The 17,405-nt window shown below is 26.6% G+C and overlaps 1 protein-coding gene across 4 annotated transcripts in view; it reads left to right on the forward strand.

Annotated features, from left to right (window-relative positions):
* LOC113557624 (neurocalcin homolog) overlaps nt 1–2,476 on the forward strand; it is an 88,882-nt gene extending 86,406 nt beyond the window's left edge. For 2 of the 4 annotated variants that reach the window (XM_026963192.1, XM_026963196.1), the window contains exons 2-5: nt 1,191–1,318; nt 1,381–1,499; nt 1,554–1,742; nt 1,840–2,475. In XM_026963192.1, coding sequence (XP_026818993.1) covers nt 1,249–1,318; nt 1,381–1,499; nt 1,554–1,742; nt 1,840–2,034 — 573 coding nt within the window. In that variant the 5' untranslated portion in view covers nt 1,191–1,248 and the 3' untranslated portion in view covers nt 2,035–2,475. Of the gene's footprint in view, nt 1–1,190; nt 1,319–1,380; nt 1,500–1,553; nt 1,743–1,839 lie in introns of all 4 variants that reach the window. The other 2 variants (XM_026963201.1, XM_026963208.1) reach the window with 1 other exon arrangement.
* The last annotated feature ends 14,929 nt before the right edge of the window (nt 2,477–17,405 follow it).

The raw sequence follows: 17,405 nt of genomic DNA on the forward strand, positions 1-17,405 counted from the left end.
AATATGTGATGTGTATGTTATTATAGTGTACGGCCAAATATTAAACCATACATTTTCATGTTATATTCAATTTAATTACTTTTAAAATACGCGATTGTAAGTGTGAAACGCTTTTTTTTTCACGAAAAAGGATACTCACTTAATATTTATGTTAACGCTTGACTTGGTTAAACTTTTTGTGTGTACAAAACCTGAGTAATTCAAGCATTACTATTTTTATTTTTTCCATCTCAACATATCTTATAAATATTATTACTCTTCAGTCAACGAAACATATTCAACGAAAAAATTATTTAGACAATTTGAGTACATGTAATATTTTTGTAGCCATTTCTTATATTTTATTCTATACATATATGTCACAACAATGTATTTTATTCTTGTTCACTGTGTACGAGCGTACATTATTAATAATCTAGAAAAGTTTATACAAATTTTAAAAAACTTAGGGTTAATTATTAATCGAGAATTTTTCTATACACCAATTTGTATAATCTATTATTATTAATATTATTATTATTATTCTAATTATAGATGTTATAATATACATATAGTGTAAAAAATCTGTGTCAAGTGTTGTCCTTAATAGTAATTTTAAAATCCAATGAACTATATTTTCTTTACTTATGTATGTATAAGTGTAATGTATATGAGTATATGAATGTATATTAAAATATAACATAATACATATATTCATATTTATGTACGTACATATATAAAGAACTTAAAGTCATAGTTATACATTTATAATAGGTTACAATAATGTCTAGCTATTACATCAAACAGACCAACTTATTTTAATTATCTTATTTTATTTTATACAATACGTACATTTGTTTGCACATATTGTAAAAAATATTCAATGTGGCAACAATTTTTATTTTTATTTGTTATACGTAGGCTAAGTTTAAATTTAAATAGCTTAGACAATTAGTTTTTAAGGTTAGGAAATGTTACGTTTCTTTTCTGCTCTGAGCGCTGTGTATGGTTAACAGATGAATCAAAAACTAAAATTTATTTCATTCTGATGTCTCAAAACAATGTGTTTTTCTTTACTTACCTTTGAGAAAACTATCCAATATAATAAACATATACCTATTCTTTATGATGTTGACAACATTGTCAACAAATCTGAACTTTTTTATAAGTTATTGGCTATTTGTGTAATAAACTGAATTGTAACTTAACAGATTATGAGAATGAAAGCTTAATGATACTCGACTATACATCTTTTAATAAGATAAAAAAATGGGAAAACAAAACAGCAAGTTAAAGCCTGAGGTCTTGGAAGACCTAAGACAAAATACTGAATTTTCTGGTAAAAATTAAATTTTTTTATAAATGCTTGTCATAGCGGCCACTGAATTTAATTATTTGTAGATGCCGAGATTCAAGAATGGTATAAAGGTTTTTTAAAGGATTGTCCAGGTGGTCATTTGAGTGTTGAAGAATTTAAAAAAATTTATGGAAATTTTTTTCCCTATGGTGACGCATCTAAAGTAAATTAAATATAATAAAAAAAAAAAGGAAACTCATTTAATTGCTTAAAATAGTTTGCAGAACATGTATTTCGAACATTTGATGCCAACAGTGATGGAACAATAGATTTCAGGGAATTCCTCTGTGCTCTGTCAGTCACGTCACGTGGAAAGTTGGAACAGAAACTTAAGTGGGCCTTCAGCATGTACGACCTAGATGGCAATGGGTTCATTTCACGACAAGAAATGCTGGAAATTGTTACGGTAAATTTTTGAAATTTCAAATAGTTAATATAAATAATAATTATTATAATATATTAATTATGTTTATTTATTGTGTTGTATATTATAATATGTACAGGCCATTTATAAGATGGTAGGTACTGTAATGAAAATGCCTGAAGATGAATCGACGCCAGAGAAGAGGACAGATAAAATATTTAGGCAAATGGACAAGAACAATGATGGCCGTTTATCATTGGAGGAGTTTATTGAAGGTGCCAAAAGTGATCCATCTATCGTTCGACTATTGCAGTGTAATCATGCCGTCCAGTAGGGCTTTACAATAAGCATTACACTGAATTTGCCTACCTTTTAACTAAAGTCACATAATGTTTAGACTTCTCTATTTTTTTGTCTTTTACTTTCGTTAATTTTAAATCCCAAATGGATTTCATCTACCAAAAAGCTTCAATCAAACATCAATACGTGTGCTCTAATTTTTAATGCTTATAACGTTTGACAAAGTATAATACACATTTTTTTCCCCGACTTATTAATTTTTAAAATCTGCATATTGGCATATTGCATACTATTTCAATCAATAATAAATTATTAAACATCACAGATACATGTGGCGTTATAAAACACGTGTTGATGATTTATGATAAAACAAATTTATTGTTTTTACTGTGATATATTCTTAAAAAATTTTCAATTTTGATCTTCCTTATCAATACAATGTATTATTATTATTATATTCGTTGGGCAAGAATATTTTATTATCCTATTAAAATTTTTTGTTTTCATAATATTAATAATATTTAATTGTAATTTGTGCTTGTATTATTTAAATCTAGAGATGTGTGATGATTTTAAAACTAAACCCCAAAATTCACATTTAATCTATAAAGCTATATAGAAGCTTACATTTATATTCTCAAAAATTTTTATTTTTATTTATCAAATTATTTAACTATGTCTCATATTATTATATATAGAAAAAATAATATACAAAAATATAAAGTCGCACATCTCTTTATTTATTCATTTACAACCATCACTTTGTGACCACGGTGGTATTTTGATTTAATAATATATAATTATTGTTATCTATTCCAAAAAATAACAAAATTCATAAAACCAACAAACATTTTTGTAGGGTTCCTATATCTAGTCTTTGTTTACTGTTTTAATATTATCATAGTAAATACTGATGAATTGCCTATAACCTATTTAATAAATAAAAAAAAATTACCTTTTTCTTAAAGGTTTGCCAAATTTTTTTTCACTAAAAATAAAATATAATATATTAACTTATTGTTGTTTAAGATTTAATAGTTTAACTTGTAATATTGTAAAAACAAAACCCCCCAGTAAGAGGATTGTGTTATTGTTTGAGTTGTTATTCGTTTCAAAAGTATATTTTTTTAACTTGGCTTGTAACCGACTCTTAGAAATGTGCCGTTGTATATATACGTGCTCAAATCTATTTCCACATCCTCGGTGCTATTCATGTTAAATAGTAAACCTATATGTAACACTTAAAAACCCTTTCATTATTTTATTAATTCTAAAACACAACCAGACACATACGTATATTAATATGATTTAAATTAATAATTACCTAATTTAAATATATTTTATATATTTTTTCTAAAATACTGGCTTATGGTTTTGGTCTATTTATACATATTATATACTAATCTTAATATGGTAGCTTATATTTGTTACAACTTTGTCCAACTGTATAATTTTGTATCGAATAATGTAATAAATTTGCATGAATATCTTTATATTTAAATATGTATACCAAAAAAATATTTTCTGCCTCCATAAATAAAATAAGTTTAACAAAAAAAATACAGAGAATCATCTGACATAATATGTACATATACGTCTTTTCAGCTAATATAATATTATGTCAAACATTAAAATTTTACATATTTGCTCAAGTGTCATTTATGTGTCAAAATGTCCTGTTTATACCTCATACTCTTCCAAGTACATATAAAAGCTTTCTTGCCAAAAATTGTGTATTACTGTTTCAAATTACACATAAATTTGGATAAATACCATATATTGTAGAAAGTTTGAAAAATTCTATGAACAGAATAAAATGTCTCTTAACTTTTTAGATATCCTGGTTGTATCATAAGCATAGCATAGATTAGTTATTGTAGTATAAATCTTACAAACTATATGTTATAAGGTTATACCTTTAATATATATATATATATATATATTCTTGTATTATCTACCATATATATTATATTATATTTACATCATATTATATTATATTATTCACTGTGTAAAAGAAACAAATAATAAAAAAATGTTAAAATTATACTTCTTACTTATACATGTTACATAATTTAGTTTCAAATAAATCAAACTATATGTTTGTAAAATTAACCTACCATTAAATTTTATTTATTTGTTAAAAAAAATAAAATAACATATTTTATCATTTTTAAAGTAGGTAATTATTATATATTATTACACTTCTAAATGCTATTATACTATTTTGGACCAGTGTCCTCCACAAATTAAATATTTTTCTAGATGAAATTTATAAGAATAATATGATACTATATTACTACTGATTTAAACATTTTATATTTTGGTTGAGCAACCTTCCAGTTATACTTATGTTAAAAAAAACGAATGAACATACTTCATTATTTTTATACATGTAAGCAGTTACATTTTACTAAACTTTTAAATGCTGCTATACTAGTTTGAACCAGTGTCCCATAACAATTAAAAAGTAAATTAAATATTTTTAGGTTGAAACATATAAGTACAATAAAATAAATTATAAAATAATATACTAAATTACTACTACTTTAAACATTTTCTATCTTGCTTGAGCATAACATTCTAATATTCAATGAGATGTTTTATAATATGTATAATATGTATTGTATCCTTAAAAAGTAAATCTATAATAATTCATAGTTACAATGAAACTTCCGTATAAGGATGTCTTAGATATTACATAAATTTGTATTTAAAGAAATTCATTAAATTAATTTAGTTTTTTTTTTTTTGTTAAACAGAAAATTATATAAAATTATTACATAGAAGTTTCACTGTACTTATTATTAATATGTTTAAAATAAAAATTAATTAATATAATTATTCTGAAGCAAATATGTACTTTCTACATTTTGTGCTGATGGCGATAAAACTCCGATCAAAATCTAAAACAAAAATTAATAAAAATAAAAATAACTGTACATAAAAATATTTAAAGATGTATTATTAATTAGTTTTAATAATAATACTTTGTTTGAAAACAATTTATTTTTGGTAAATTACTAGGTTTATAATAATATACGTATACAACCTTCAAAATATTTTACGTGGAAAATCAAATTGAAATCTAATAGGTAGGACAGGTAGGTACTTATTATTTTTATTGTAGTGCCTACACTTACATTAAAAAAGTAAAACAGTATAAAATAAGTCATGAAAAATATTTTTATTTTTAACCAAGTTATTGGTTTTCAATAGGTACTTATTATATTGAATATTTTATAATAGGTATTATAATGATTTGAATTTTATATTTTTTTTCATAATCCTGTATTACATGTACACTTGTGAATTATAATAATAATTTATACATTGAACAATGAACAAATTAAATTCAAAAACATTTACGGGAATCTCTTAAAAGAAAAAAACATGTTTTTTATTATTGTCTTAAAATTCTTATTCTCGACATTAAACTCTAAAAAAAAAGAAAGTTTCAGAATAAAATATATTTAAGTAACCTATGTAATTTAAATAAAACTCATACTCTGTTATGAAATTAGGTATTTTACTTTAATTACTTACAAGATTTTTATAAATCAATATTTTTTTGAATTATTGCATTGATTATAACTAAAGACCGGATTTAATTGCACCAAAAATATGCTTAAATTGCAATGAAAACAGTACAATAATTGCATAAGAAAATCATATAATTGCTTCAAAAAATGTACAAATTGCATTACAAAATTTATTCTTAAAATATTATAAAATGTATAATTATTATTTATTTTCTTACAAACATGATAGACATTTACAAATTATAAAATAAAAAAGTTCTTGAAAATATTCAATAATTAAAATATATTATTAATTTATAATTCTTTATATTTGTTGATTCTAGATGGAGCCTTAAAGAAGGCTTTTTTTTCATAAAATAAATAAATAAAATGTTCAAAATTGTGAACATTTATAAATTAATACTATTGTTAATTTATTTATTAATGTCTGGATATAATTCACAATTTTTTTCTAATTCTCTGTTAACTGTCAAACACGGGATATTAATTAATTTTGGATAAAATATTTTTAATATTTAATCCAATTGCAACATACAATTTAATAGAAGGACTAATTAATACAAATCGTGCGCATATTTGATCAGATTCGAATTATTTGATAATATAAATAAGTTGCAATATCAATTAAATCTGGTCTTTAATTATAACTCAGAACTTTGTTAAAACATTTTGTGTTTGGAACTATAATATTATGTGTGATTACTGTTTGATTGCAAGACACAGTGTATCATATTAAAATCATTGTTCGAATTGGAGGGGAGGGTTCACAAACGGACGGAGCTCCCCTACTATTTACTTTTTTTTTTGCATACCCCAATTTTTTTTTTCACAGGAACGAGGGGACGGCAACTTATGCCCAAAATAATTTTTATTAAAATGTGGATTTAAATTTATAATATAACAAATTTTACATTTTTTAGTATCAAAATTATTTTTAATTTATTATTATTATCATAATTTCTATGGCCCTACATACTCTTTTTAGTTTGCTTATAAATTAATTATAAATTATAATATCACATTGTTTTTGCCTATAATTTATTGTACATATCTATTCTATGGACTAGTATGAAGGTAGAATTAGAATATCTGTGTAGCTGAAAAGTGGTATTCAAAATATAAGTAAGGTTGTCAAGGGTGGTGTGGAGGACAAAATCTCCCACGGATCTGTGTTAAGTAATTGTGCATTTGGAACGCAGTTTTTAAGTTGTTGGGTTGAGCTCTACTTAATTTTTTTCAATTCGAGCACTGATTAAAATGGACCTGCCACCTACCGACCTCCCAATAATATAATGTACAATTATAAGATCATCGTATTCGTATTTAATAAACAATATTATTAAGTATTTTAAAAGCACAATTTTTACTTTAGAAAGTCATAATACATTTTTTTTATGCTTTGTTCAAGCCTTGTTATCGTAGAGAAAAGTAAGTAGTTATCTATTGTACACATTTTATAATATATAGGTGAATATTGGGTAGGTATTGTCAGTGATTGATTCAGTTAGTTTTTCAGGGGGGATTAATTTTTTTTATTAAAACTTAGTATTTTTTTTTTAATTTTGAGGGGTTATAACCCCCCTCCTTTCCACTTCGATATACGTCACTGGATATTATCATTTCGATATACAATTATCTATATTAATAAAAGGCAATATTTATGTGTATATGTAATGTATATGTATAAGCGCAGCGCCAAGTTTTTCATAATCGCATAGTTCTTAATTGGTAAAGATATACCCAAGGATGTGTAGTTGAAACTCGAAACTATTTCGATTACTTTTAAAATTTTGAATTTTAAAGAGGGGTGGCTCACGAAAATGGATATTGTTTTGCTTATATAAGGTTGCCATTGGTTTATAAAAAATAAAATAGCTATTCTGATTGAGTATAAATACTATAGTCTATAATTTTGTAGTTGTTTCTATATTTGGTTAAAACAACCAAAATAATTGCATTTAACATGTATACAGCTTACATTAAAAGGAGTTAAAAAGTGATAAATGTACAGGATAAACTAGTATTTCATGAATGTAATATAATAATATACAATAGGTGAAATACTCAATATTATCATATATGCATAGAAGGTACTTAATAACTATATTTTAATAATACATTTTTTAATCATAAACAGGAAACACAATATTTTTAACCATATCAATAAATACAAGACGTATGTTACCAATCTTAGTCGGAAAAATGGAAGGAAAATATTAATTTTTCAAAAATATCTGCAAACGAAATTTAAGTAAGAATAAAATGTAATTTAGGTCCATACATAAAAAAATGCACCTAGTCGCAATTTATAAAGAAAATTAAAAATGGAATACAATTTACAGCGATACATACATATTATTTGATATCATGTCATACTTGTATACATGATTCGATGGTATAAAGATATATGATCTATGCTTCTCACCTTATAATGGTTTTGTAAGACGACCAACTGTCTGTGCTGATGACCCTGATCAGACCGTGGTCACTTGGATTCGTTTTTGCATCACATTAATAGGATTATCAACTGCAGAATTGACCATGCCAACAGTAACATGAAAAATCCTACTGAAATCATCAGTCGTCCGAGGTACCGCATGTTCCTAAATCGCTGTCGTTCGACGATGTACAACATCATGAAGTGCATTGAAACCGTGATGTACATTAACATAATGTACTGCATAAAAATCGTAACCTTTTCCAATGGAAAACCCCGAACATGTTTCATTGTTGCCATTAATTGACGAAAGACGATATCTATTATGTAAAATTTGGTAACGCCTGAATTACATATAATGACGAATGAAAATAACTGATACATTATATTATATTTATGAGGATTCAATCCCTTTTGTGTGTTTATTAAACAAGACCTATCGTATGCCAATCGTACTAACTATCTTAATTGTAGCCTTATAAATTATAAGATATTACAACTTCTGAAAATATATTTGAAATTTGAGTTCGTCATGATGAAAATTACGTTTTTTAATTAATCTGATAAAATTATATTTTTTTAATTTTAAATATTAATATAATATTAAAGTAAACAAATTATTTATGAAAATGAAAAAAAAACATAGTTTTCAGGTAAATTTCATGACGAATTCAAAATTAAAATAAATATGTTTTCAGAAATGTAATCGGATAAAAAAGTTAATTAATACGATTATTACAATTGATACAAGATTGATACTTATACCCCTCGATGTAAAAACTAAATATAATTCTCTTTCAAAAATAATACACACGAAATATAAAATTGATACATCTTTACTACTCGAAAAGATGATGGCAGAAAAAAATATACGTCATTGGAAGACCAATGGAAGTTCTTATGGTATGGGAGGGGTGATATTGGTAATAAATTCTGGCCTTTTATTTAGGTAAGATGGATTTTCATGATTAACTGATAAGTGATATTTAATATTTTACTAAAAATAAATAAGACTCACGATATCATCGATTATCAAGTGATAACATATTTGTGTTTATTAATTATTTTTAGCGATTTGAATAGTGTATAACGAGTGACGACTGATTAGTATTTTAATTTTTGATCAAAATGAAACGAAGTAATTCAAGTATACTAAATTTTTGATATGATGACTCAAAAATCAAGAAAACTCGATATTATTTTGTAAATTTAATGTACCTATGTTGTTTTTATAAAAAAAAGGGGGTGGGGGCTTGGCCTCCCACTGCTCACCGTTTAATAGATTTTAATATCCTCCTCCCTATAAAAAATCCCGAGAACGCCCCTGGGTAATTCATTTATTTTTGGTTATTTTTTTAAATTTTATCATAGCCGCTTGGAGAAGTATGAAGGGCAATTTTTAAACTCCGGCTAGCAAGAGAGCGCTTCTGGGCGGCGACCAAAATTCGTCCGTTCAAGCGCAGTTATACGCGATTACGTAATAGAGTAGGAGATAATTGGGTATGCAACCGTGGAGCTCAATCATTTGGATGCGCAAAGGAAGCATCTCTCAGTGGCTGAAGTATATTTGAATCTTTGGGATAGTTAAAGTACTTTATAAAATAAGTGGGAAAACATTCTTTGTTGTAATTCAAAAATGAAGAACTATAGATACTTAAAATTTATGTCAAATATTTAAAAAAGCATGCATCTACTAGATTTGATATACTTTTCAAAATTTTATTTTTTCTTTATTTAGGCTATTTGTAGGCATTTGAGTTTTTTATTTTGTTTTTTTTCGATTCATTTACGTTATAGTTTTTGTTTCAGAGTAAAAAAGTTTAAAAATTTTCTATAAAGTTCCTCGTAAGTTGCATATACCTTGATTTAATAATACAGATAATATACTAGTTACAATTTCCCTTAAGCATTTACGAAATACGTCAAATCGATAACTTAAGTTTATTATTATTTAATTTTAATACTTAAGGTTTGAAAAAGGAATCCAAGATTACTAAAGTACATTTTTAAATTCTAAGTGGAGTAATGAATTGTGAAATTATTTCACAATAATGTATACTTTTTTTTATTATTATTATTATTATCTTAGTCTGTCATCACTATAGGATTGTGAATTTAATGCACTAAAAAACCTTAAAAAATGCATTTAAAATGTCAAAAATATGCACTTAAAATGCCAAAATTTATAGTATAAAATACAAATAAAATATTTTTTAATTTAATTATTATGTTTATATTAAATGCATAAAAATTTATTTTTTTCTTAATAAAAAATTACAAAAAAGTTGATTTAATTTGAATTTTGATTTTGAAGTTATATTCTTAAATATTTTTTAATTCTTTAATCTGAACATTTTTTTAACGGAATTTAATTAAAAATATCGAAAATTGAACTAAATAAGGCAAAAAAATGAACTAAAAAATTAAAAAGTCAAAAAATGCAAAATAAAAGTTTTACACTAATAAAAAAAAATTACTTACCTAAAAATTCACAGCCCTATAGTCATCACCTATTGGAGCAGTAAAAAAAATAATTTATTTAATTGTAAATTTTGAGGATAGTTTCTGGTAACAAATTGAATCTACTTAATACTTTTTTGATCGTTAAAAAACAAATAACCCCAGTTACCTACTCTTCATTTTCATCAAAAGTTTATACAAAAATTGTCTACACTTTTTCTACACAGTTTAATTGTCTAATATTTTGAATCTTTTTAAGCTATTCATAGTGTTGCGTATATAATCTATGTACATACCGTATATTTATTCCATAAAAAAAATTCAAGTCAAATTTTTCAAAATAAATTTACTTAATATTAAGTGTTTTGTATGTTAAAAAAATATCTGGGTTAAATTAATAGTTATCTGATTATCTAGCAGAATTATTTAATGTTGCTTTATATTTCAATCGTATTTTATTATACATATTATAAATTATACTATTAACTATGAGTACTTACGAGCGAAGTTGAGCTTTTTTCGTCTCCTGTAAAATTAAAATACAATTTATTTTCATGACAAATTCATTCTTACGAATTTATAACTTTATAAGGTATAAATCTATAGGTATAGGTTATAACTATATAAGTACCTATATAATTAATATCTATAGATAGTAAAGTTGTTTAATAAACGACATAAGCAAATCATGATTATTTTCTTACTGACCTAGATTATACAAGTATAATATTTATAAGTACAATAATAAAGGTTTTTGGTGTTGGTGTTATTGTTTTAATTTTTATCTGCACCACTAATCACTATCGAGTATATTCTTTATAAATTTACAATAGGTATATTAGGTTTAATATAATAATTTATTTTAAAGACACAAACTTCCTTTTTTTTGTGTGTGTGTGAAATTCCTTTGAAAGGATGAAAACATTCAAATGTTAATTTAATTTTTATATGGTTTATAATAATGTATTCCTTTAATAATTAATAATTATATAGCTCAACATGATGCATGGTAACTTAGATTTTAGTGATATTACATAATATTGGCAATGTCTATATAAGTGATAATTGTTGTTTGTTCTTTTAGTTACGTTAGGTATATTTTAAATTTTAAATAATTTATAAGAATTTTTAAAGTCAATACTTCACTTACCTACTCATAACTTATTTATTTAAAAAACGAAAAAAATTGACAAAATACAAATAGATTATTACCTCCTATAATAGTTTAATAATAGCTGGTCACTTTATCACTCTTCTTTTAAAGTTAACTAAATCAAATTTATTGCACTAAAGACAAAGTAACAGTATAAGTAAGACGAAAGCAACATATTAGGCTGTGATGTCCCATAACAAGTCATTCGTTTTCAGGGATATACGACTTTCACCCATATGTATAAACGTCAATCTCGTAATAATGCGTATAGTGGATAAGTTACCTAGATCAGTTTTAACCGCATAAGGTTCGATTTTGATGTATTGGAACTGAATCTATACTCCAAATCATTGGCATAACTAAGGGGGACTTCGGGGGGCTTAGCTTCTCAAAATATATTTTATCCTCCATCTCGAATTTTTTTTATTATTTAAGATTAAATAATATTTTAAGCATAACATAGTGAGAATGTGAGATACTCAGATACATTCTATGCAATATAATGTAGAGAATTATTTTAACAGAATTATTCAAAAGTAAATTGTATACATTTAAAATACTAAAGTTTATTTTCCAATATACATATAATTATTAATAAAAATATTTTTATCTAATAAATATTATTTTGGCGATAAATAATAGACAAAAAAACTTATTTAGTATTTTTTAATATACCAAAACATTATCCGTATTTGTGCAGTTACTACAGTTGTTACTATTGATATGAAAATAATCGAGATTATCTTCCTATTTTTTTAGGAAGCATGAAAGTAAGTAAATTAAATTAATTATTTATTTGTGGACCTGCAGCCCCCTAATAATTTGACATAGTTGCGCCAATGCTCCAAACTCTTTCTGGAAAAGGAGACGGCTCCACTAGGGTTCGGAGATATACACGCCCAAGCGTATTGTTTAAAATGTTTATAAGTTTCATAGAATTATATATAAATATCATTGTTGATAAATATTGACACATTGGTATAAAAATGTTGGTTAATGTACAGGTGCAGCCGGCATAGTAGGCTAATAAATCGTGAAATTTGTTCTGTATGTAGTCGACGGAACGAATTACCTGGTGTGGCAGATGATGCAGCAACCTATTGTAGCCAACGGTCCACAAGAAAGGTATATTATATTCGAGCAGCTTATTAATTAAATATATGCACAAAAATACAATTACTTTTCTAGTTGAATGCCGAAGAATTATACAAATATCGTATGAGACGTCTATGAATAATATATATTGTACTATAACTATTGCATTAAAAAAAAAAAACGTATATATTTTTTTGGTAAATCTATATTATTATATAAATTGTAATTGAAGGTACAACACACACGGGACACAGGAGTTTCTCTAATGACGCACTTTAAAACTTTCAAAAAGTAAATAACTACGTAGTAAGAGATCTAAAGTCCCCAAATTATCGCCAGCCGCAGTCCCACCAACCCTCTTCTAATAGGTACACGCACAGTTGGCGTGGTCGCTGTGGTAAATTGTTTATTTGATCCCAACAATATTATATATTTTGTATTTGTTTAAAGTATAAATTCGATCGCTCATTGTTATCTTATTGACCTGCAACAACAATAGTTACGGTCTAAAAATAAAATACCATGGTATATCACTCGCTATGTTAGGTAACTCGATGTATCAGGTCTTAGCAGATAAACGGGAAATTATTATTCAGTCAATTGCTCGTACCTTCTGTAAATCCACGTTTTCCGTATTTCGTTACAAGCTAGTCAAAACTCTATTCGAAGTATTTGAACCCCCATTTAATTGTAATAACTAAATAATTAAAAGCAATACAAAATCAATATTTTTTGTTGTGTTTAATTTTGAGTAAGTTAATTTTCAACCAACTTAACAATATTTAACAATTTTATAATCTACCATTATTTTAAATATTTAACTTTAATTCTTTTTTATGATATCGGGGAAAATTATATTGTTGTACCTCGATTAGATTCTTTAATTAATATTAAAAGACCTTTAATTTTATTTTCAACTAATTCTAGCGTTTCACGTATTTTGTATTTGTATCTTTTACCTAATTTCGAATCAAATAATCCTACCATTAATTTACCTAACTTTATTGTGTGCAGACGTTACACGATAAATTTAAATACGAAATAATGTATTTAAAAGAGTCGGCGCACGTTTGACGGCCACCGTATACAATAAGGCGGCCAGCAGTAAGTGTACATAATTTGGGGTGGTATTCGCAATATTTACGCTGGTGTAGCGGAGAAAGAGGGAATGTTGTTGAGCGCGTTCCGAGAACTGCTTAGACGACAACAGTGTCTCGATTAATTAAAACGAATATTTTGCCGTATAAGAGCTATTGTAAATTCCTGTAAATTGAGTTAAATATATATATATATATATATTTAACTCAATTTATTGGTGAACAAGTGTGGTGGCACTGGAGGCGATTTCGTTGGTTCAGTGATTTATAAGACTGTAAGAGACGAATAGGGCAGCCTGGATACAATTTTTGTTTCATTACGTTTAACCTTGTTTTATTTTATTATTATTTAATAACCGCATTGTTTTTAGTTATAAGTTTATTGACAAATAATAAAATAATTGATTATGATTAAATTTAAATTAACTTCTTGTTTTCACGAGCCCTAATTATTAAATTAAATAACTTATTTTAATACTGTACCTATGTGTTATGGTTAAATAAGGTATAAGTGTTCTCCTTCAAATCTCACAATTACATTTGTGAGTTCCTCCGAAAGAGCAAAATTATTATATTAGACAAATTAATAAATATTTAATATAATAATATAACTCTTCATTATAATCATAATAAACAATCAAAATTAATAGTTTAAAAAAAGGAAAACAAAAGTATTAAAACGATATTTTTATCAGATCGACGTCAATATAAAAACCATTCAATTGAAACCTTTCACATGTACACAATGCGTACACATAATATAGGAGTGTGAGAATACATCTTTACCCTTCATTTTCAATATTGCACCTGCACAGTGTAACAGGTATGAGGTCATCATTTTGTCGGATAACCAGTTTCTAATGTTGCTATAGAACGCTATTTACAATACACCTCCAATATCACCATCCCGTTTCATTTGGAGCGACTTCTATAGCCATATATACTTATTTTATTTGTTTAAATATCTTTTTGGTTCCCGCCTTTATAGAAATGAATATGATTGTATACTAAGCGTATGTGTAGGAATAATTAACTGAGCTATAGTTTTAATGAATCCCGGACGAAAAGTCCGGGGATAAAAAAAAGTCCACGAACCAGTGGCAGCGCCAGGGACGGGCAAGGTAGGGCCATGGCCCCATTTAAAATTATATGTATAATGATTCAGAGCAGAGCGCATGCAATCCAAAAAATAAATTTATATTTGTATTCAATATGATGAACAGCATCATATTTTGAAAATATTCACATATTAGTTAGAATATAAAATATTAATTCAAAGAACACATAATATACATGTTATATAGATTAGGATAATATTTTTTATCAGATTATATAGATATTCTATACTTTACGCTCCAATTTTATTAATTCAGTTTACCCAGGTTTAAAGCGAGCGAGTGACTAAACGTGAGGTCTTTACTGTATATTATATTGTGGATGGCTGAATGGTTATGGAAGAAGCGGTACTGCGATTTTTTTTCCTTAGCAAGAACTCACATAAATAGGACTCCGATTTTAATGCAAAGTGAATTTTTTTAGTGCTCTAGCTAGGGCAATGTATTTCTAATACAACGATCTTCATTTCATGTAGGTAACAAATACTTCAAAGGTGAAACTTCTATTTAACATTTTTCATTTTATTTATATTTTTTAGGATTTTCATATAATTTAATACATTTTGGATGCATACACTAAATACTACATATAATACAGAAACGACCCCTATTGAGCGCATGAAAAAAATTGCCGGATTCTCAGACCCTCCTGTCACGTTTTAAGTATTTTTCATTTTTAAGAATGTAAAAAATTATACGTGTATATACAATATACAATATGTACTGCGTATACATTTACAAAACACATACCGATAAACATCGGGTCGATCCGTAAACATATTTCACGGACGTATAATACAATATAACTCGTGGCCAGTCGAGGGATGAAAAGATCGAAACCGGTTTTTGGTGTTTGTTCGTTTATTTGTATAATATTATATAAAAGCTAAAACGCAGGTAAGGTTGTTCGGCTCGAGGGACCCGGTTGAGATTTACGACACACGTGCTGTCCATAATTTCATTATATTTTATATTTTCAGATTTCGACGACCACACATACCATTTGTAGCATAACGAAAGAAAGAGCAGTATACTATTAATTGTAAATATCAGAGAATGATGATGGAAAAAACGAGACTAATTGTAAAAATTCAACTGTCACAGCTATGTAGTTGTACGCTGATTGTAGGGGCCTCATCGTATTACTTATTGTTAGTGTTTAATCATTCTTTGACATTCATTCACTGTCAATCTTATAAAAATAGAAAATAGAAATTTCAACGATTTCCGATAAAATATTTTATTGTTTATTCATAAAGGTATCAGTAACATTAGTTCGATATCGTTGTGCATCACTAATTATTTTTGTAAAAATTGACGATAAAAATCGGTGGTTTTACAAATTTGCGGAATCGTATTGATTTTAATAGTTATTACCTATTGATAAACATACACGATTCTGCAAATTCCATATACAGGGTGTTTTTTTTTATCATGAATCAGTCAATATTTCGGTATTAGGAATTTTCAAATAATTTTTTTTAACCTTTGTAGATTTTAATTTTTTACATTTTTTTAATTTTGATAATTTTAATTGTGCCCTTATTAGATAAAACACTATCAATTTTTGTTTTTCAAATGGCAATACCTATTGTAATAACGCAAAAATAAAAGAACTAAAAAATTATAAGTAGATAGTGTAAAAATGGTAGTTATGTGAAACCTTACGTATGCGTATAATTAATCTAAAGTGACAAATACAAGGGACACAAGCCTTGAACAAATGGCGAATCTGTGGAACTTTTTCCTATACTCACAAGTGCTGGAAATATAGTTATCTATCAGATGTAAATATTAAAATTATTTAAATTTACGCTATTACCTTCCACCTGATCATCGGAAGGCTCTCGAGATCGTGATTCGAGAATTTGATCAAATACACCGTATAGTAATAAAACGTAGATAAGCAGATTATACAAATTAACGCAAATAAAATTATACTCATGCACCTTACCTTATTCGCAGTTGTATTCGTTAAGGTAAATTAGAAGGTGTTAAACACACGGATCCAAATAAAAACAACACTGATGTCTTTCGTTAAAATGAAAATGGTCCAGTTGTCGCTCGCTGTTTCCGTTGTGGTAGGTGTGTATATGGTGCTCATGCACTGCTGAGAGAGATGTTACCAAAAAGAGTGGTGGGCCTGTACTGATGAGAGGAGACGACGTGGTCAAGCCTGCCAGTGTTGCAGGCAGCTCCATCAAAGGTCTCCGTGTCCTTAGAGAAATTGGCTTTCTCCCCGACGACTGAAGACGCTCATTGGACCATCCCTTGTCTCTGGCGGCACACGAAATAGATCACACGTTTTACGCTACATTGTCACAACTACGTGTGAGTTCCTACGTAACCAAACAATGTAAATCGTTTCCTTCATCACTGTGGTGATTATTGGATTTTATTAACGGTTATTTGCGTGCGACAACTTTACCGTTATTTATTTAATAGAATAATTAAATATACAATTATGATATGTAAGCATATCACTTTGTAGATTTTAATTTTTTACACT

The sequence above is a fragment of the Rhopalosiphum maidis genome, chromosome 4, assembly GCF_003676215.2.
Source record: "Rhopalosiphum maidis isolate BTI-1 chromosome 4, ASM367621v3, whole genome shotgun sequence".
In the NCBI taxonomy this organism is placed as follows: domain Eukaryota; kingdom Metazoa; phylum Arthropoda; class Insecta; order Hemiptera; family Aphididae; genus Rhopalosiphum; species Rhopalosiphum maidis.